This window comes from Trematomus bernacchii, unplaced genomic scaffold (assembly GCF_902827165.1).
Source record: "Trematomus bernacchii unplaced genomic scaffold, fTreBer1.1, whole genome shotgun sequence".
NCBI classification, from domain to species: Eukaryota; Metazoa; Chordata; class Actinopteri; order Perciformes; family Nototheniidae; genus Trematomus; species Trematomus bernacchii.
In genome coordinates, this window is record NW_022987668.1 from 823,739 (window position 1) to 847,391 (window position 23,653).

Consider the following 23,653-nt stretch of genomic DNA (forward strand, 5'->3'; position numbering starts at 1 on the left):
TGGTGGGTTTTGTGGGGGTGTGGGGGTGTGCAGGCGTGTAGGCCTCACAGCACTTACTAACTCTGAAGAAAATACTTTTCGGTCTGTCCCCTCTTCTTCTCTTCTCAGCGGGTCGAGTTCAGTACCGCCTTAGGTCCTTGACAGAATCACTGGAGTAGAGTGACTGAGAGACAGACAGACTGTGGGGAAGAGAGGGGGAGAAGAGGACAAGTTGACAAGAACATCACTAAGCCCCACGAGTTGGGCGTAGACTTTACAATGTGTATTACCCCAGTACACCACAGAACAATGTGTGTATTGCCGGTTGACAGCTTTTTTCCCTTTTTGGTTAAATGATTGACCAATCAGAGCTCAGAAGGTCATATTTAAAGGGAAACGTCATCACTGAAAAAAGGTTGCAAGCCTATCATTTGTACAAATCCACATTTTCCTTTTTGTATTTGTATAGCCAGTGGATATAGAATAGTACAGAAAAAGCTCATGTATTTTTCTGTTATACTGAGTTGTTTTTGTATCATGCTTTCATTATAGGAGTTTCTAAAGTGTCATAAAAGTCTTATCAACTACTAATAACTGATTAGACATACTTCTAATATTGTCTTTTTGCAAGGCAAATACAGGCTAACATCCAGTGCAACATTGTACTTCCTGTTTACATCCCCAAAGCATTATTGGAACTGTAGTTTCCTGCAACTACAGTAGACCATGAGTATCCATCAAACACATTCGAGGCACATTATAATATTAAAGGAGTCAAGAAAATATATGTTGCACTTTCCATATTTTGTGACAAGGTTTAAACTATTGCACGAGTGAAGAACACTTGTTATGTTTGCAGTCTGATCAGTATAAGGTTATTGTAATACGTCTCTTCTCTTCAGACATGCCTTTAATCTGTCTTCTCAGTGGTCACATCCCTCCTGTTATATCCATTAGACTCCTTTCAGGGATTTCACTCTTTGTTTTATCCGGGTTTTCCCTCCTCATTATCTCACTCCTTCTTCAGAGGCATGCTGTTTTCAGAGTTTGTCCACCTTTCTTTGCTCTGATATGACACTGGAAGCTGGAGGACTTCTCCCTCAAGGATACACTGAAGATAAGAGTGTGTGTGAGTGTGTGTGCACCGTTTCATATGTATGTAAATGTGTGCATGTGTACATTTCCTCAGGTATTCACACGGTTAAAAGATAGGAGAGTTTTGTATGTGCCTCTCCATGCATACGTTTGTGACTGTGACTCACATATCAGAAGTTTTAAAGATTGGACTTCAGTGCCTGAGTGTGTTTACTGAATACCTGAGTGTATGTGTTTATGCAGTCAAACTGAGACTTGGCAGCAACTCCTCGGCACCCTCAGATTGGAAAATATGTCACAATTACACACTCGCACTCTACCTATCTCTCTCTCTATATATAGATATTTTCTGGTTGCTTTGTATGTTCTCCATGTTTGCCAAGTTTCTCTCCGAGAGCCAAAACTAGACCAGGCAGTTAGTGAGAGAGTGTCTGCAAGAGATAAAGGGGGTGGGGGGGGAAAAAATGTATTAGAGATGAAACAATAAAGAGTAGAGTAAAAACTACAAGACAGGAAGCGAAATCAGACATTCTGAAATAATGTCTTTTTAAAGAGACGAGACAAAGAATACGGAGAGTAAAAATTGGTGGAAGAGAGCGAAGGCTTGCAGTCGGAGGTCAGGAAGCTTAATGCATTTCTAATAGGAGGAACCTCAGGAAAACATGGGGGCAAGAAGAAGTGAGAAAAGATAAAAAAGCACGGGACAAGAAGGCAGAGGGATGATAAGTGAAGGTATGTGAGGAAAAAGGAAAAGACAGAAACGGAAAACGGAAGTTAAAACTGACAAATCTACAGCCAGAAGTGTGTGTGTGGTGTGTGTGTGGTGTGTGGTGTTGTGTGTGTGTGTGTGTGTGGTGTGTGTGTGTGGTGTGTGTGTGGTGTGTGTGTGTGTGTGTGTGTGTGTGTGTGGTGTGTGTGTGTGGTGTGTGTGTGTGTGTGTGTGTGATGTGTGGTGTGTGTGATGTGTGTGTGTGTGTGTGTGTGTGTGTGTGTGTGTGTGTGTGGTGTGTGTGTGTGTGTGTGTGTGTGTGGTGTGTAGTGTGTGTGTGTGTGTGTGTGTGTGTGTGTGTGTGTGTGTGTGTGGTGTGTGTGTGTTGGCAGCTGGGAAAGAGGCTGTGATGGCCTTGTGTCAGTCACCCTATGGCAGCTCTTTAACCCTGTAATTTACCACATCACTCTTCTCACTCTGATGGGACCACTGCACCGGCTGACAGGTGTGTGTGTGTGTGTGTGTGGTGTGTGTGGTGTGTGTGTGTGTGTGTGTGTGTGTGAGAGAGTGCGCATACCTGTGAGAAAGGATTCTTGAGATGTCAAACTAAATGTCTGTGAACCTGCCTACATTTCAGTCTTCTCTCTCTCTCTGTCTGTCTGTCTTGTTCCAGTGGAGCTTCAGATCTGCACCATGGTCGTTTAGACCCTCGGGTGATGGCCAAATTTGAACTCATTTATTAATGACCTTACATCTGTAGCAACGTAAGCTACATTACTGTAAGTACCCAACAGTTATCCACCAACCACTGGTTAATGATGCTTGAAATCTCTCTTTGGCACACAAGTGTGTATTTTGTTTTTTCTTATGATTTCTGACATCTGATTTGATTTGGTCCTGATAATGCTGTTTTCCAAAAAATACTAATATAACGTCGGAGGAGACTTGATTTCCGCCTCCCGCTAATAGGTCAAATTTGTTGCAAACAGTGATGCTGGATGGATTCTGATGGTGTTATTATACTATATATTGTAAAAAGGTCAGACATTTCATTCCTCCACCAGGGAGAGGATGTGGAAAGGTCATCAGTGAGATTCAAACTAAGAACTGTTTGTGCCGTAAATCCAACTTCACTGTAGCCAGTCCTGTTCTCTCCATGTTTACACTCAGAGCACACTATATTCTGTTAGCCTTTATAACTGTCTGTTGAAGTTGTGGGTGCTGAGAGCGGCAGGGCTCCAAGCCAGATATCAAAGAAAGACTTCCATTGTTCCTCTGTCACTCTGAAGGAACCAGTCTAACATTAATATTTACTATACGTTCTGTCGCTGGCACACAAACAGGCACACACACCTATCCAAGCACACTCATACAAAGCAACTTTCTTGTTTCTCTTTACACACACACACACACACACACACACACACACACACACACACACACACACACACACACACACACACACACACACTCTCTCTCTCTCTGACACCCGGAGGGCAGAGTGAAAGAAGAGCGTAGAGAGAAGCAGAGAGCAGACAAGGTCGTAGTTCCTGTGGACTGTCTTTGAAAGAGGAGTCGTATGTTTTACCTCCTCTCCTTTGATGTTAAAGCAGCCTCTTTACTAGAGTAAAGACAGCATACAATAACCTAGACCCCCCCTCACCCCTCACACAGAGCTCTGTACACCCCCACAAAGCTCTGCGGGGGGCACAGGTAACCCACAGCAACCTCAGCCAGAAATCAGAATGAGTGTGGCAGCTGTGTGTGTGTGTGTGTGTGTGTGTGTGTGTGTGTGTGTGTGTGTGTGTGTGTGTGTGTGTGTGTGTGTGTGTGTGTGTGTGTGTGTGTGTGTGTGTGTGTGTGTGTGTGTGTGTGTGTGTGTGGTGTGTGTGTGTGTGTGTGTGTGTGTGTGTGTGTGTGTGTGTGTGTGTGTGTGTGTGTGTGTGTGTGTGTGTGTGTGTGTGTGTGTGTGTGTGTGTGTGTGTGTGTGTGCGCAATGCATGCATGAATTGTGTGTGCATGTCATTTTTTGAGGGTAGTCACTATACCTGTCTTGTAGCTTTCAGCAAAATGTTTTTATAACACCTGATGCCAGAGTAAATATGGCTAAATCACAGGTGATCCTATTCACAACAATATTTATGTGATTAACATACTGCTCATTTGTAAGTAGCAGTGATAAGTATTTTATATACTACTGTACTCCAATGGAAGTTGTCATGGAACAAATCCCTTCATGTTATTTGTGAACTCTTAGTAAACTCAGTCTAAGTGGATAGTAAAGTGTGCAAAATTGCAATTGTGAACATGAACAGCAAGACATTGGTTCATCGGCATTCTTTAGAAAGGACAACTAATTGTTCAGAGTCAAGCGTTCACTGTATGAATGGCACATCTGGTCTTGCAAGTTAAATACAGCAGGATCTCACTGAGGAGTGAGTGTGTGGCTGTTTCTAACCCTTGCATGTTTGTTAGGTAAAGGAAAGGCATGTCGATTTTAATTCATAGAGCACATTTTGCTCAAAGTTAACTTGATATGTGCTACATTCGACATAAACAAAAAAAAGAGAAATAAATGTATTAGAAAAAACATAAACAAAAACATTCGACACAGCCCCTCCACAGACTCAAACAGAAAGACACACAAATACAGTGAAAGAGAAAAGGCTGTGACACACCCTCGGTCATCAGGTAGTTTGTTCCAGAGATCAGCACCAAAATAAAAGTTTCACCATCTGCTTTTTATTCTGGGAACAGTTAAAAAAAGGTCTTATTATAGGTCTGATTGGATTGTTGTGAGTGAGCATGTCAGAAATAAACTTGTTGCCAATTAATGCATTCATGAAGTTAATGCTGGAGTGATACATGTTTGCGTGGCTTTGCATGTACACAGACTAGAGTGGGAAGCCATTAAAGAAATATGCTGATGTGTTGGGTGGGACAGCATAGAAGATCAACAGAAATGGACTGATCTTAAGTCACCATTTAGCTTCATTCAATTTCAGAACACCTCATCCTGAACAAACCCTCTCTTTGTTGATGTCTCACCTTCTCTCTCTGTTTCCTGAGCTGATACTCATGTGACCACAAGGCTCATGGACACACACATCATTCCTGTCCACCACACACTCACCTATTTACTCCTGTTTTTCTGTATCAATGTCAGCCCCCCCTTGTTTCTTTTATTTTGCCGTAAATTCCCTAAGACCCCGACAGCAGAACAAGGTCTCAAGAACTTATAGGTTAGCCAGACGGGCAATAAGTAAATGAAAGCTGCCTGAAATGAGGTTCTACCTCCAAAAGGGCTGACTGGTTATGAGAGGATAAAAGAATCCTCTTATGTCGGTAAACTCATTACGCCGCCGCTGCCAAGCCAAGCTAGCCCCAGCGTTTCCATGGCAGCCGGTGTTATCTGTGTGTATTTTTGTTGGGACTTGTAGTTTTGGGGTTTGAGTGTCAAAATGAGATTTTTTTTTTTTCACACCATGAGGTGCAGAGGGGAGAGATAAGAGAGAGTCCCCTCTCAGCGTTAACGAGAGAAAGTAAGAGAGAGAGAGAGCTGCACAGATAGAGAAATGAATGGTCCACACAGCAGTACTGCCCCACCTTTAGCTGCACTTTACAGACAGTCTGTGCATCTGTGTCCTTCCCATGTAGCATGTGGTTAACTTAGTGGCATTTTTTTAAGATCTACATAACAATATCAAAAGCAGTTTGCATTCTTTGCTCAATGTGGCAAAAAACTTCACACACACAATTGAGAAAAATGTGTTAAAGGATGGGTTTGTTTTGGTAAAATAAACTTCTTTATAGTTTCCCAAAACCTGAACTCAAACCTCAGAAAGTGTCTTAATGAATGCAGTTTAAAGAACATGTTGAATCGGAAATTTGCCTAAGCTAACCCAGTTACTGTTCGTATAAGATAAGATAAGATAGTACTTTATTGATCCCAATTTGGGAAATGTTTGCGTGGCAGCAGCATAAAAAAGACATGGCATTGTACAATAAAAATTCAAAGACTAGAAATAAACAAGAAAGTAGAAAATATACATGTTGAATTTAACAAGGTATTATATATACATAAATATATACATAAATATATGACAGATGGAATATTAAATATTGAACAGATTATATAAATGTAAGATGTACAATGTGGTTTTATTCCAAGAGGAACTATGGAGCAGATGACGATGATATGGGATCTAAGAAATGCTAGGCTTATCTTCCCATTATTATAACTGTAGCATATAGGACACATGTGTCAAACTCAAGGCCCTTGGTGGATTTAATTTCCTCCCGCACACCTTCACTCAATCCTGAGGGTTTCCTCCGCTCAGAGCCTGAGCCCAAACATTGATGAACTTGCACCCAAGATGAGATGCCAAGTATCTGGCTTGAACTAGCATCACAGAGCAGCACACTGAGTTTACATGGATGTTTCCTTCTGCACTTTCTTTCTTGAGACAGCAGGACATGTTTGGTTTGTTCTTTGAGGGAAATAGTTTTGTTGAAGCTGTTGTTGGCCTGTGGAAAAATGTAATCATAAGAAATGACTCCGGAAAAGCTGCAGATAGAGCCATAAGAAATTAATGCAACTGATTATTTAATGTTTAATGTTGTTTTTATAGGCAATCATTTAAGCTTTGGTAGTTCCAGGTTTAATATGTGCAATAAGTTCATTTCAATAAGTTTTGCAATAAACATTGAACCAGTCCGGCCCTCGAATAGTACCCATTTTTTTATTTTCTATTTTTTCTGTGTATTTGAGTTTGACACCCTTGATAAAGATCATAAAAAAGATCAATAAAGTCAAGCTAACTACAAGTGACTAATGGTAAAATTGTTGAACTCAAAAGAGAATCTACTTAAAACCCCATTGTGTTGTCATGTTTTGACAGTAACATACTTCACTATATACACTATTGTGTTTCTGTGTTGTACTGGAGAAAATATGTATTTCTTAAAATGTCTACTGATAATTTTAACACTTCAAGAATTTGTACAAGAAGTAGTCGCAGTAGTTTGAGTTAAAGTACAATGATTAATAGCAGCAATAGTTTACTTTACTGCGATCCTCGTAAACAGTAGTATGAGCATTGGCTATTCTACCTGGGGTCTGTAATGCTTTAACAAGTGTAGTTGTGGTAATTCATGCAGTAGCATCGGTTATTCAGTCATATTCAGTACAACATGTTATACTTATAAAGCAACAGTTGTAATACCAGTTGTAATTGATTTGGTATTGATTCCACAGTAGGACATTCTTCCCTATCACTGAAACATCATAAGCTGTTCAATACTCTCCTACCACTCACACAGTCAGATCAAAATACGTCATCCACATTCAATAACAAACCATCAATAAACCCCACTGAGAAACCCCACAGAAGAAGCTAATGCCCCCAGGAACAGAAGTTAACAGACTGTAGAATAAAATGTGTAATAAAGACGGAGGGAGCTGTGTTCATTAGCTGATGTGAGGAATGCTGCCTGCTTTGTCTCAGCTGTCGGCTCCAAAGTGTGTGTCCGTCACCGCTCACCTGTGGCGTGTGAATGAAGGTGCAAACATGGCTGCCGTGACCTCGTCTCAGTGTCAGTCTGAGTTCATGTGCATGTCTGTCTGGCTTTCTGTAACCTTTTAAAAGTTGTTTTTAAGTCAAAATGTGCAGTCTTACCTGTAGAGTAACACCTACTGTCATTCTATCACACTAGTTATACAGGTTCAGGAAATGCTGCTCCAAAATATGCAAAAAGGTGTTATGTTGAAACACTAGGAAAGCACTACTGTGTCACTCAAAAATGAGTTCAAAGGGAACAAAATGATAATCATGGATCAACTTATCTCTCTTTTCTTTCATTAATACAATCTGATCATTTGTGTTCCCATTACCAAAACTGTTGTATGTAATTACTGGAGTTAAAACCTAGGAGAAAGTATTCAATGTATTGATTTCTACACCTTATCAGCACTACACAGAAGCAAAACATCAATCTAAAGTATGCACAACATAGGATACTCTCATCAACTGAAAATGTATATATGAGAAACAAATCTGAAGCTTACTGAACTTCTGTCAATTACATTATTGTAACAGGTTAAAGTGCCTACGTGACTACGTCTCGAACGCTGTTGTTAACCAGTCCTGTTCACATTTACACACTTTTGAAACTGAGAGGCTGCAGCATTTATTTATTTCCAGGCTTACAGTAACACTGGATTGCACTTGTATCTGGCCATTTTCACACAGAAGCACTGCAACCATGTGACATTTGACTTCATCTACTCTCATTCACATATATCACATGAAGGGTAGAGCAGCATGTGTGCAGGTTTCGTCATGTTTCACCTTTTATATGTCGGTTTTAATGTGAGTAAATATTCAGCACTGATGATTACAAACCTTTGTGTTAACATCTGGTCATTTGAGGATCTTTTCAACCTTCACAGGGAGATCGGTGCTTTGTGGTCTCTAATATTCATTGTACTACCTCCTATAGAAAATGGCAGATTTTGCCAGGTCGAAGCCGCCAGTCATCAGTCTGTGCATGTGTGCCTTCATGCATACTTTGTTTGACCCTTAGGCCTATTTATGTCAATCTATTATGTTGCCTCGTCAAGATATGCATCTGTGGTTGTGTTTGGCCCTTTCTTCTTCTTTCATCTGTTCTGTTTCTCGCCCGTCCCTCCCTGCAGACTCGGGTTACACTCCTCCATCAGATGGCGTTTTGCCTGGCTGAGCTGCACTTGTGGTCCACCAAGAGCTCACTCCAAGTCAAAGGTAGCACTTATCAGCATGTTCAATCTGTCTCCATCGTCCTCTCTCTGTGTCTTTCTCTCCTCTCTCCGTCTTGCTCTTGCTCTCTCTGTCATCACTCACTTTGTTTTCACACCTTCTCCCCACCTCACCTATATCTACTCTATCAATCTAACTCTCAGTCAACACCAATTCTCACTGTCTTTTTCCACTTTCTCTTTGCTCTCTAGAAAATATTGTTCTGTGTGTGTTGCATTAAACATGACATTCTTTATGTTTGTATGTTGTTTAAAGTGTGATTGGTTAGCATAACCACAAGCAACTAGTTAGGGTTAGGGTTAGCCCCTAACCCTAACCCTAACAACGAGACCACACACGTGGACTAATGTTGACAAAGGCATGCAACCGTTCCACACCTGTTGACAAGGAAACATTTGTTCAACTTGTGTAGCAATGAGTGCTACAGGGGAGCATGTTTGGATCAAGTATAAAACAGACTATCGTTAGCAAAAAAAAAACCTAAACATTAAGATTACAAACTAATCTTTAATTCAAATCTGATTTATTGGCAAAGGTTTTTCTGTACTCTCAGTGTACTCAAACAGTAATAAACATACAGCAAAAAGCAAGGACATCAGAACTTAATGTAAGAAACATAAAATATGTAGCGTACTTTTAATACATTCTTGGCAAAACTAAGTGCCTACATTACCTATAATGCAACGGCCATAGATGTAGGTTTGTTATGCTACTAGCATCTAGCCAAAAGCAGAGATAATGTGAGCTACAGATTTATTTTTATTTTCAAAACGTATTATTCAGATCCAACCAACTCTACCTGGAAAGCCGTCAGAAGACTTCATAATATTACATTTTTAGGAATATACAGTAGTATTTGCCTAGGTCCTCTTGAAGAGTGGTGTGTATGATTCTTATTTAAGATTATATTCAAGAAGAACAGCTACTTTAGCATTAGCAATTTTATTTCCTTTCAACATGAACAGTAGACACAATACTTAAATAAAATATTGTGTGCAAATGGCTCAGTTATGGTAATTTAATGCCACACACCACATACATCACCATCGTGCATACACTGAGAAACAATACCGGCCAGCAATGCTTCCCTGTGAGGAAGAGTGGGTGTGGCGTAAGTTTGACTTGTCTTCAGTTCTTCTGCGTCTTTCTGCCCGCCACCTATCAGTCCATCTCTTCTGTCAGACGGAAATGCTCTGTTTCTCCATTTTCTTGTTTTCTCCTTCCTTTCATTCTGTCTTGTCTTTCACAGTCTGCTGAGCCTTAGACCCAGATAGTGTCTCTCAGTGGCAGGCTGTGTCTGTGTGTGTGTATGTGTGTGTGTTTATGTACACAAAGGTACATCCCAGGTGATGGTGACATATCCTTATTTGTTTGTTTTCTCCCGCTGTGTGTGTCTTGTGCTATCTTGGAAAGAAATGTGGAGGGATACATCTGCGCGGAAAGGCCTGGTCACTGAGGTGTGACGCTCCCTATCACCACCGTGCTTACATCATATACATCCACCTCAAAAACAATCATATGTATTCATAAAAGCAGCATCTGCTGTTCAATGCTAGGAAACAAATGTTTTCTATGTGTATTTGTATGCCCTACATGCGTTCATCACGTCTGTACAGCTGCACACCAAAGCAGACATCTCTTACAACTATACCATCTGCTAATGTTGGACATTAAGCAGCCTCACGGAAAACCAAAACTATAATGTAAAAGAAGGGTTTTGTTTGTTCTTACTTCCACCGGAAACTAGTTTAGCTTTAGGATTAGTTTAGACACTAGAATTTCAGTTGGAAGTTGGTTTACGAGCAGTTTGACATTTGAATTTCACTGTGGAAATTGAAATGGAAATTGAAAACATAAGTATGATTTTGAGTACGTTGAAAGCCAATGAAAGTTGAATATTAAACTTCCAGAAGTGTGATATCAAAATTGTACGGCTCCAGTACATGTACACTTAGCATGGACTTCCTACACATGTAATATATATCTTATTGACTCTAGTACATTCATTTATATCAAATAAAAAGTATCTGCACATTCATAGATTCATGTTTCTTCAATTAGAGAGGAGTAGATAGATGTCATTAAGTCGTTTTTACTTAGTATTTGAACAAACCATATCAGACAGTAATTATCTTTCAAAGAAGACACTTTTTAAATGTCTTAAAGGAGAGGTGTCATGCTTTTCCGGTTATTACCCGTCCCCTTGTGTGTTATGAAGGTTTTTATGCATGTAAACGGTGTGCAGAGTCAAAACCCTCAAAGTACACCCTGTAGCGAGTAAAACTCTAACACAGAGAAGACCTCCCCAAAACGCCTCGTTGGAGATACGTCACTGCCCATTTGAGTCTTCCATTTCGTTCCGGGTACGGCATGATGTCAAGCGGTACCCGGAACGAAATGGACCAATCCCGAAGAGCCGTTACGTTACGTCCGCGGAGCCGTTACGTTAAGCCCCCGCTGATTGGTCCAAATTGACCGATCCACGGACTTCCTCACACACACATCTGTGTGCAGGGAGCAGGCAGCTCAGCTGATTTCTCCTCCCTGGCTGCAGGCTGATAACAGACAGTTGGGATTGCGGCAAAATTCTCTCTGCAGACCCATTCTCACAGCGTTTATCAACCTTTTTCTTACTCAATATCAAGCCACACTTATTGTTTTTACTTCGGATGTGAGTTTGTGTGTGCTCAGGATGAGTTTGGCTGTGTTTCGCTATGTATCCTAAACAAGGAAACAACACCTCCACGGAGCTCAGCGCGATTCACAACGTCCCGACCAATCAGAGCACACTGTGCTCACAGGGAGGGTGGGGGCTGGAGCTATTGGAGCTACAACGAGCCGTTAAAGGCAGAGAGTGAAATTCAGTAAATACAAGTAGTTTACAGAGATGCTGTATGAGAAACCAATGTGAGTTTGGAAAAATGCACAGTATAAATCTATTCTAGTAGACCTCAACAATGGAATTATGATCAGTGGAAATGGCCATGACTCCTCTCCTTTAAAAGATGTCAGTCAAACAAATTGAGTTTGGTGTAACTTCACACAGACTGAGACATCATGCAAATAATTGAAGCAATGCATTCAAACCACTTTCAACGCAAGTGCTTTCCTTTGATGCTTTAGTCATTGTTTCATAGAAAAGGGTCAGGCTGATATTGGCAGATACTCAAGGTTACAAAATCACTATCCTTGTCAGAATTGGAAAAAGTGTCATCAAGCCATTAGTTATAGTGGTGAGTGTGTTTGTGTGTGTGCCATCAGCTGTCCTGTTGTATTAGTGTGACCTGGCCTCAGGAGCAGCAGCAGTGCAGCGATAAAGAAACGATGTGTTGTGCGAATCTGAGTCTGGCTGCTTATGGTTCTGGGCCTGCAGGAATAACACTGGCAAAAAGGCTCCGCTCAGCAGTTTGTGTGTGTGTGTGTTTATCTACTAGTGTGTGTGCCTGCTATGTGTGTGTTGCTCATATGTTTTCCGTATCTGCCTGCTGTGTGTGTCGACTTTTTAATGTATATGTTGCATGTGTGTAAATCAGTCTGTCCCTCAGGTGGGATGGGTTATGGCGCACTCCTGTCTTTATTAATACCCCTCTGCCTCCCCCTCCATCCTGGGCTCGGACTCCCCCCGGCCCCCCCCTCCCTCCTCCCCCCTCACAGGGTCTTATCTAAACTGTGGTGCTGGCAGACGGGACAGGCCACTGGCTGATAGCGATTGTTTATCCCACGGTGCGAAATTGCTGATCTGTCTTCTGCTTTTCCCTGACAGCTAGATGTTCATCTCCCTCTCTCCCTCTCTCTCTCCCTCTCCCCCCCCCCCCCCCCCCTACAGATACAGATATTGGCACCTATCAGTACTACGATAAAGGAGAGCCAGGTAAATAGTGTTTATATTGGATGTCTGTTTGTGTTTAAGATAAGTTGCATTTGTCTTGTTTTTGGAATGTATGTGATTTCCTTATATATGAAGAAGGGCTTTCTGCTGCCTCCCACGCTGCCATAAGCTGCAAACACACACACAGACGCACAAATTATTGCTCCTGCGCATTTTAAAGTCTTGCCACAGATACACTTGTCCACACAGAGGCTATTAGTATGCAGGATTTGCACCCTAAAGCCCTATATACACACACACACACACACACACACACACACACACACACACACATACGTGCAGGTTATTAGGCCTCCCTGGTTCTATCTCTTACACTCCCTGTGTTGCTGTTGACCCGGGGTCTTGCCACACAGCGATATGGAAACTAAACTGTTGACTTTCGTCTAGATCACATAGCAAGAGGCCCCATGTAGTCCGGCCTCATATTGCCTCGGGCCTATAGGCTTCCCTTACCATCAGGAAGTGCTCACATCGCTCAGATCGCTCCCCCGCGGCCCGAGCACTGGAGGGTCGAGCTGTCTCTTAGTTTGCTTTTCTTGACTTTGTGTGTAGTCATTTTTCTTAGTGAAAATGATGCATCTTGAAGCATTTTGAGATTTGCACTGAGTGACCTGTGAAAGGTAGCAAATTAGACTGCCATCATCTGTTTGAAAGACCTTGACAATGAAACTCGGCTGACTTAATTTGTACTGATAATCGGATAGTCAAACATATTCAAATAACTCTTAACTTGGCACTCTTCAATTATAGCTAAAATACTTTGTCTTATAAAAAAATATACAAGGATTAGTACATTTTTAAATAAAGTATGGGTTCAAATTTGAGTTATTATTACTATCTATTTTCCTTTAACAAAAAAAATACTAGAAATGTCTTGTTTTATCTGCATCATTATCGTATTACGGTAGTATGACAAACATATTAGCTAACAGCAGTGGCGGACTGGCCATCGGGATGTTTGGGTCGAATGCCGAAGTGGGCCCCCCCCCCCCCCCGTTGACAATTTACTAGTGGTACCGAAGTGGGCCGGTCGAGATGCCCCAGTCCGCCCCTGGCTAACAGGGTCATGTTTCTGGACGATTCATGACTCTTGAAAACTTTTCAGACCCAAGTCTGGCACTTATAAGGATCTACATTTTCCACTAGTTTCACCAGTTAGTCACTAACTATGTCTGTCTTCAGTTTGGTTTGCGAGTAGGAAGTGTACAAAGTGTTAACAGAGATTTTTTTTGTCACTGATGAGAACATTGAAAGTGAACCAAAAACAGTGAAAATGTGATCCATAAAACCAAAACAATGTGCTCAAAGACTCTGTGAGTTTGTCACTAAAAGCAACACCTTTCATTATCTGATCCATTCTTTAAATAAGATCCTGATGAGAGGTGCTTTAAGGTGTATCATGCATATCTGTAAGAGTGCATAAACCCTCTCTTGCTTTCGTTCTCTCTTCTTGAAGACATACAGTAACATCCCTCTGTCATGTCTCTTCTTCCCCCATCAACTCAATTTAACATCTTCATGTTTTTGCTTTTGTCTCAATGGTCCCGCCTTTCTTTCATTCCCTTCCTCTTGCCTCGTTTTTTTCTCCCTCCATGTATATTTTTGTTCTTTCTCACATTGTGTACAGTATGTCTCTCCCTCTCATCACAGGGTTTTCTCCCTTCTCTCTCATGTGAGAAGCTGCCTTCTCTCTCATTGCAATCTTCAGAGGGGAGACGATGCTCTCGCTCCAAATCCTTTCATTTGGAGGATTACTAAAGTGTGGCTTGATATCAGAGTGGAGGGAGGAGGAGGGGGGGGAGGGGGGGAGACGGAGCAGAATCACTATCCAAAAACATTTTCACTCAGTGCTGTAACGATTGCTCAGGTCATGATAGGATTGCATATAGATTACATTCGATTAGATTACCGTTTGGCCGTTTGATATATTGAATGAAGACTTTGGCATTCATCCTGGAAATACGAACAAAAAGTATGATTGCGTGTGTGTGTGCTCAGGCAGACATTTTAAAACAAAATACTGCCCCAATACTTAGCTTCTATTACATTTCCTCTGTCATTGTTGATATTGCATTTAAGGTACCTGAAAATCTTGACTATTTATCCAAACAACTTATTATTTCTGACCAAATAAGTAACCAGATGGGCACTTGGGAGACCCCAGAGCACCTCCGAGGCCGCCCATAAGTGAAAAATACAGCGTGTTTACGTGTTGTTATTCGGATCTGCTCTAAAATTAAATGTTTTTTTCCTTGTCCCATGCTTTACACTTCCACCAAGTTCAATGGAAAGTGGTCCAGCAGTTTACCGTAAACCTGCTGACAGACAGACAAACATAGTAACAAACCCTATATTCACATTTCTCATCACTTCCTTTGATTCACAATAGCTTTTAAAATATTTCTATATTGGCTCTTATTTTACATTTTTATTTTCTCTTGCTGTGGTTATGTATTCACCTTCCTACAGGAGAGCAGACTCCTTTTTGAGGCAATAAACCAAACTCTGATCCTGATATCAGCTTCATTGAAATGCCCACGAGCTGAAGTGTGTATCCCTCTCCCTCTCTGAACATTCTCTGAAATGTTAGTTCCCCCTCTCCCCACTAGAGGTAGACCCAGGCTCATTGGAGCAGCTCCGAGGGTCGCCTGCAGCCAAACCCCCCCCCCCCCACCACCCAGCCCCAGAGCAGGTGCCCATGTCTGGGCCTGTCTGGCCCCTCACCCCCTTATCTGATTAATACTACTAATCCTGGAGGTGTTCTGCCTGCCAGCGGCCGGCCACCACACCGTCACCGGCCACGAGGCACGTTACCGGCTGCACTTTGCCAACAAGGTCTCTCAAAGCTAAAGGGGGATGTTTGAGCTGCAGCTTAGTTTCCTGTTCCTCATTATCCACATCACATAATCATTTATCATGACCACAATGTTTAGGGTCTTTCTTTTTTTTGAGATATTTTCTTTTTATTTAGGTAGAGAGTCAATGGGTGTTTAAAACCTAATCAAACAAAACAATACAACTCAAACTAACAGCACAATGGTTTAGCTTATTAAAAGTAATGTCATTTAGTTCGATTTTTCATGGTTTAATGCACTTATTATAAGTTGCTTTGGATAAAAGCTTCAGCTAAATGAATTGTTATACAAACAAATCTGTGTTTTTCTGTAGAAAACTCGGGGGCTATACAATATCTGATGCTCTTTTACCTGAAATCTATTATACGGTTTGATAACTTAGTTCATCAATTCCAATATTTATCATAAAGTCCCATCAAGTGTAACGTATTCAAATACAAAAAATGTCATGCATCACTTTAAACCAGTCTGCTAGTGGCTTATTATTTTCCTTTTACTGGGAACCACTGATATTTGTACACTTTTGAATAGCTAAGAAGCTTTTATGTCATCCTTACCCTATGGCTATCTCCACAGTACACCATGTTATTCCATATGCTGTTTATCTTCCAAATCCAGCCCTCTAATTGGCCTTTTTATTATTTTCTTCCAGCTAATCCCCTGGAGCATCACTACTACAATGAGAAACTCCATTTCTGTGAAGGTAAGTGCCCAACAGAGGAACTCAAAGAGTGATTTAAACAATGTCATCTTCATATCAATGTGTTTGAGCCCTGACCATCTCACCAGTGGATGACCATCTTCCAGAAATCACTGTCCCTCTTTTCTCTCCCTCTCTTCCCCTCACTCTCTCTGCTTTTCACCCAGTAGTGGAATACAAACACTCTTATCAGGAGACGAACACTCATCCCCTCCCTCCTCTCTCCCCTGACCCCCCCCCCCCCACCCTTATTTGCATGCATCTGTTTACCTCCTCTTCCCACTCATTCTTATTAGAGAATCCCGCTTCTTTTAATAGTTTGTTTCAGTTAAGATGAAAAGAGGGACCGTGTTAAATTAAGGGCAGTGACTGCTCCATGTTGGAAACAGCAGTCTTGCCTTTTCCATTTCTCTCTCACTGAACTTCATGTATGTGCGTGGGCAGAAGCAGATGCACAAATTCAATTAGCTGTTTTTTCTTCATATCCTTGCCTCCCTCTGTTTAACCGCTAGAGATGGAGGGGGAAAGGGAGGGCTGGGAAATTAAAACGAAGGGGCCTTGGTGTTGTACGTGTTGAGATATGTGCTGCTGACTGTGAGGTTGCATTTGGGAGATAACTCAACTCAAGAGCGCCAAAAGTCCTCACGATTAAATATTTGCTTCTCCTCGAGGACCACTGTGTGTGTTTTTGAAGGGACATTTTGCTTTCAGATGAATATTTTCCCTCCGTAAGTGCAGCTGCATCAATCTGTAAGCAGCAGATTTCAGACTTTCGCTGCTTTGGGGATATGGTAGTCAGAAATATAAGCTACACATCTCTGTAGTTTCTATATGGTCAGCAATGGTTTTACATAAAGTTTTAAAAATGTATGTAAATGAGTGACATAGCTACTGTACTTAGGGGAACCAATGTTGCTGTCAAAAACTCACAAGTGATCTCTACTGCCTTATTCTGAGGAACAAGATATGTGACGTTTTGTTCATTTAATTGAATATGCTTGATTACAATTAATCTATTAAAGGGGACCTATCATGCAAAATGCACTTTTTGATGTCTTTTATACATAAATATGTGTCCCCGGTGTGTCAGGGAACTCACGCAGCGTCAGAAAATAAAACCCTCTCTTTTCCTCTGTACCCAAATCTCTAAAAGCGGGGCTACAACGGAGCTGATCCAGATTTGCGTCCGATATGACGTAATATCTGAAATGTGGACCCACGGCCCTATCAGAAACGTTGCTATCAGAAACAATGCCCGACTGTTTTGGACGTAATATGGTCGGTGTTTACATTAGCATCGCTAACACTCAGAGCTAACCTGTACTGGAGAGCATGTGTGTGAAGAAGCAGGAAATAAAAAGGAACTCACCTTGTGGTATAACCGGCAAGAGAGAAAGCCTTTGAGCTCCATACTGTTTCAGAAATAATCCTTGATAATCCATGATATGGCGTTTCATCACGGCAGTATTTAGTTTAGACAGTAGCTGCCGGGTCCCACATTTTTTTAAGCTTTATACCCCAAATCAGCACTTTTGAAACAGGAAGTGAAATAGAGGGATATGAGGCATGGCTAGAATGGGTGATCTGTTTGGTATTTTGAGCAAAACACTTCATAGACATGTTTTTTATATATTTTTATTTATCTGAGACCTATGCTATTGCCTAAAAATAGCATGATAGGTGACCTTTAATATCTAGGTGCTCTTGTTCTTTAGTGGCCTCTTGGTTTTAATCAATATAGTTTTTCTCAGAAACACAGGTTGCCATCTGGAAAAACCTCATTTTATTTGTTTACCTTTTGCTGTTTGTTGGATCCTTTACTTGTTACCCTCAAAATAAATCACATTTTTTATCATTTTAAACTCAAGTTGTAGTCAGTCTTGAATGATCTGGTGCTTGTCGTCAAGTCGTATATGATCGTTTTATTGTATCAATGTGTCTTTTCTTCAGTTTTTGTATGTATTTTCTTGTTCAGTTCTATATGTTTTTAAAGGCCCATCCATGGACAGGCATTACAGAGTAAATATACTCTTGTCTAGTCAATTTAATATAGGAGGATTACATATGCATTAACGGATACCAATGGTGCAAATATGTTAGAAAAAGGATTTACCTGTTTATTATCTTTCAATGAAGTCTATAAAATGGCAGATCATTGGTGAAAAAGGTCAATTGCAATGATCCAAAGCTCAAAGGGACATCTTCAAGTTGCATGTTTTGTCCTATCAACAGTCCAAAACCAAAAAGGTAACAATTTGACCTAAATATGACAACAGAGAAGAACAGAAAATCATCACATTTGAAATGCTAGACTCAGAAAATGTTTTATTTTCTTGATAAAAATGATGTGAACTTTTGAACATGGGAAACGTTTCAACTCAGGTTCGATAAATTACGGGAGTGCTGACATTGCTCTGTATGCATCCAACAGATTCAGCATTGCATTGTGGGATGCCTGCTTCGTGTACCTGCATCTCTTTATTCCGCCTGATTGCTTGTCATCACCCTTTATTCCTCATGTCCCCCCCTTTTCATACATAGATCTCGAGTTTAACCCCTTTACCCTTTCTGGTTGTTGGTGCCACATTCTTCTGAATCCCCATGAGGGCCTTTCTTAAAAAAATATAAATTTCTCCTGTGTCTAAAAAAAGTTCGAGTCACATGATCTCCAGATTCTTCTCGTGTTTTTCCTTCGTAGCTCGAGGCTATTCGTGGACCCCCAGTAACCGCCGACCGGAGAAGCTACGCGATTCGCTGAAGGAGTTCGAGGTGCCCGCCCCCTCTGTTAAACCCTCCGTCCCCCCCTTGTCTTCTTCCTCCCTCTGGGGATTTTCTGAGTTTTCCCTTTCCGAAACGGCCGATTGATTAACAAATAGGGGCATTCTCTCTCTTCTCTCCCCCGTTTGTTCTCCCCTCTCCCTCTTCTCTCTCATCACTTCTCTTTCGGCCGAGCTCTGTCATCGAGGGGGATATTTGAGGGGATCAGGGGGCTGCAGACTCCCTTCTCTTCCTCCCTCCTTCCCTTCCTCCTTCCCTTCCTCTCCCCCCCCCCCCCCTCCTCTGTACTTGTGGCAGCACAGACCTAGCTTTGTTTGCTGGAACCTGTCTGTGGCTGTTACACACACTCCCCACCTCCCTCCTCTCACCCGTAACCATTGTCTGAAACGAGAAACACCCCATCTCACCTCCACACCTCCTCCTCCTCCCCCTCCGTCCCTCTCTCCTCCCATCCAATCACCCCAGCTGGGTTTGGAATGTGGCAGGAATGACTGACCTTACACACATTCACAAAACACACACACACACACACGCTGGCATGCACACAAGAAGTCCTTACCTGCATCCTCTTTCAACTCTCTCCCACCCCTCCCTGAGCAGGAAGTGCTGCAGGGACACCTGTGGTGAGTAGGGTCCGGTGCTGTGTACCAGCAGGATAATTAATGCAAGTATGGGCGGCACAACGAGGAGGAAACTCAGTGAATTGTTACGCCGGAGTTCACTGTTTCAAACTTCATTAGAGGCAAAAAGAAACCACTTTTCAAACACTTAATAAACAAGACAGACTTTACATACCAATCATGTTGTAGACCAATAAGCTCCAGGAAGTCGTAAAAAAAGGTTTTCCAGATTTTCCAAAACCTATCCAGTTTGTTTTTAAGGAAACAACGTATCCTTTCAAGAGCAAGGTAGAAAGTCATCCCTTTCAGACAATGAGAAAGTCCACAGGTTAGAAACCACTCTTTCTGGTTTAGTTCCTAACGTGACATATACATTTTCTACCTGGTTAAACACAATTCTATATTGCGTCAGGTCTGTGTGTCTGAACCTACTAGTTGCATTTGGTGTTTGGACCCCGGTTCACTTTCTTCTTGGTATTTCTCTCTGTTTATCTATTGCGCTCATCCAGGAACTGTTGCAGACCAACACCTGCGTTCACACCAGATGGAGGAACAAGCACTGCTGCCAGGTACACACACACACACACACACACACACACACACACACACACACACACACACACACACACACACACACACAATGCTCATAGTGACGGGAAACAATGCAAGAAACCTCAGGGACAGATGTTACAAGCGAGACCAAAATAGAAACACATACATGGTGATTTGGTCACATTCTACTCACTCTGAGTAGAACGAAAAGATGCAGTCACATGTTTCTTAATGCAGTTTGAAGCACTTTTCGCTGTGTTTCTGTAAAAGGGATGGTGTCAAGATCAGATAAGATAGAACTTATAGATTCTTACTCTTTCAATTACTTTGCACATTTACATTTTAGACTCTTTTATTGTTGAATCTTTGTCTATTGCAAGATTAAAGGTGGTTTGTGTTACTCTGCAGGTGTTGCTGAGCAGTGGAGTTCTGGTGACCCTGACCCTGAATGGACCTCAGCTAGAACAAGTGTTTATAGACCGCACATTAGTGGGCCGACTACCAGCTAACACTGTTGCTGATGGTTAGTTACACACACACATACATACATGCAAAAGCACACACACACACACACACACACACACACACACACACACAAAGGCTGGTCCAGTCTTCAGGAAGCTTGTATTTCAGTCTTTGGCGTACAATATGTACATTAAATGTGTGTATTTCTGTAAAGAAAATAATGTTTAATCCAGCATTGGTATCCACTGCATTGAAGCCTTTAGACATGTTTTGTATGGCATTTCTTTTACTTTGGTGCTGCTGATGCTAATTAGAAGTGTTGCATAACCATAGCGCCTGTTATGGCCGTAAAGAAGGCTTTCTCCCAGTGTTTGCTTTCACTGAATCTGAAGGAAATTACAATGCATGTCAGACTTAAATATTCCAGAGGTTCATCATGGTTTAAGGAGATTTAAGGACACAAACATCATTGTTTTCGCCACATGGTTGGACTACCTATCACTGCCCACAACCACACACACACAAACACACACAGAAAAACAAACAGAGAGACATTTGCATGTAAATGTTCAGTGTTTTAAAACCACAAAACCATCCACCACGCTCTTTCTCTCACTCTGTCAGCACCGATTGTGTGTTTACACCTGCTCACACACACACACACACACACACACACACACACACACACACACACACACACACACACACACACACACACACACACACACACACACACACACACACACACACAGTCCCCACTCTCCTCGCCACTTTGTCACACAAGCACTCTCTCACACACATAACAGGTGCCACAGGTGAGCCTGGCGACTCTGCCAGCTAATTGCGGCCAAATCCTTTTGTGCTGTGTGTGTCCAGGGGCCTTCCCTTAAGAGCATCCATCAGTGTTTTTCCGTCCATCGTGCGTTCCTCCAGGGAGCGCCGCCCCCCCCCCTCGCTCTGCAGACCTGGCAGGAGAGAATAAGGGACCATGGACACCGGCCCAAATCTGCTAATTATTTCTTTCTTTCTGTATCAATTATTTGTTCATAACACCGCCCTCCCTGCTTCCGTCGGGGGTCTCCAGACACCTGATAAAGCCTCCATACACACACATACATACAGACAGACATACACACACACACACACTCACACACACACACAGACAGACACAAACCTCTCCTTTTCTCGTTCTCACATGCAAACATATGTAATTAGAGACTTTTTTTACATAGACCAACAAGCACTTACTGTATGTCGTCTCACATTAACAGGCACACTGGGACACACATGCACACGCCCACATACACAATGGCACACACACACACCCAGGTACACGCGCACACTCTCACATCCCGCTGTGTTCCATTCAAAGCCTCAGAGGCACTAATTATTAGAGTAATGGTTGTGAGAGGGCGGGTTCCGGGGTGTGTGTGTATATGTGTGTGTGTATATGTGTGTTGCAGGGGGGAGTAGGTTAGAGGCTGTTCTCACATCTGTCACTTGTTAAATTAGCCTTAGACAATTAGAGTAGAGAGCCAGGCGAGATCACACCGTCAAACACATTCACAACGTGCAATTACTGAAACAGTTTACAATTACAATGAAGTTTTGTACGAGTGTGTGTGTGTGTGTGGTGTTGTGACAGCCTAGGTAGAAGTGTCATTTTTGTATCTCTGTATGCATTTGTATGTTCAATGACTGCAATGCCAGGTCAAATGTCAAATATAGGGTGGCAGCTAAGGGCTCTTTTCATACTCGATAACTTTTTAAGAGTATGAAACTTAACAAAGTTACGGTTACAAGAAATGCAAAACTAAATAAACTTAAATACATAAAAAAACTACATACAAATCCACAAATCAGAAAAGGAGATTAATAATCATTTATAAGGTAGCACATGATGGATAAGACATTAATACTCATACATACATTAATTGTCATATGTCAGACCAACAATTAAAAACCAAACAATATCAAATTCATTATCATTTATCTTGTAATACTCTGACAAGCTACAACAAGCAAATATTTGTCATAATTGCTTTAAAAGTGACCAAAAAGATGACTTAAATATTAAAATAGTGTCCTTTTCATTTTCTCTAGTTTCAAACGTAGGAAAATCTTTCAATAAAATGTCAGTCACTTTACAAAGACAGATAATTCGTTTACATTTTGGGAACAGGATTTGACAACTTACTAAAGCGAGCAGGTTACAGCAGTGGCGAACCGTGTCTATCACAACTGGACCTTCTGTAGACACACACACCCCCCCCCCCCCGCCGTTATAATGTCTGTCTTTTCACTGAATTGTCGTCTTGAAAAGGGTACTCACAACAATTCCGCAACTATATCATCTTCACCTGTTGCACTTGCCATTTCAACGTTAAAAACAATAAAACGGCATATGAATTGCTTCGTGGCATTTATCTAGATCCTCTGTCTCGAGCCAGTTAACTACCGGGCCTTCTAGAATACTCTGGAACCGAGGGAAACTCTGAAAGAATACGCCCATTGGCTACAAATCAATATATGATTGGTTGATCATTCTATCAAGGATATAGAATACCTTGGTTGAAGGATATTCTACCCAGAGACCCAGAATAAGATCTGATTGGTTGCTTGCACAAAACCACTGAAATGCGTAGTGCATGGTCCGAGAAGGACAAACAAATCAACGTAACACTGTAATATTACAGATCAACAACACAGATACGATTCTCATTTATTCATTTTGTATACATTTTATTTATAAAATTAAATCGATTTTTTTGTTTGTCTGAGTGTTCCAGGGTATTCTCTGAATACCTTGAAGGCCCTGACGGTTCGCCACTGGGTTACAGTATGTGAACGCTGGAGTAAATCCTCTTTCTGATTTGCATGGATCCGGCTGAATGTGAGGCCTGCTGCGTGTTTGTCCCTGAGACAACAAGCGACGGCAGCCAGAACTGTTTTTTGTTTCACGATGTGACAAAGCCGGCTTACTGTCCTCCCTTAAAGTTTGTATGCTCAATGCCGGCTACCTTCCCGTTTCCACCATCATTGCATCATACAGAGCTGTAGATTACACATATTTTACACCATCAAAGTATTACCGGCTTCCTTTGGCCGATGGCTGGGCCAAGCTGAGCATATGCTCCGCGATTAAGCAATCCTTATAAGTGATTTTTCATAGCCCGTTTCATTTACCCCATGTTTAAATGTGCTTTGGTTAAGC

General features: G+C 41.6%; 1 protein-coding gene across 1 annotated transcript in view; it reads left to right on the forward strand.

Moving 5' to 3' along the window:
- wdpcp (WD repeat containing planar cell polarity effector) overlaps positions 1–23,653 on the forward strand; it is a 75,893-nt gene that overhangs the window by 11,729 nt on the left and 40,511 nt on the right. The window contains exons 2-7 of the mRNA XM_034135882.1: positions 8,481–8,565; positions 12,407–12,451; positions 15,977–16,027; positions 18,723–18,793; positions 19,932–19,991; positions 20,383–20,497. Coding sequence (XP_033991773.1) covers positions 8,505–8,565; positions 12,407–12,451; positions 15,977–16,027; positions 18,723–18,793; positions 19,932–19,991; positions 20,383–20,497 — 403 coding nt within the window. The 5' untranslated portion in view covers positions 8,481–8,504. The remainder of the gene's footprint in view (positions 1–8,480; positions 8,566–12,406; positions 12,452–15,976; positions 16,028–18,722; positions 18,794–19,931; positions 19,992–20,382; positions 20,498–23,653) is intronic.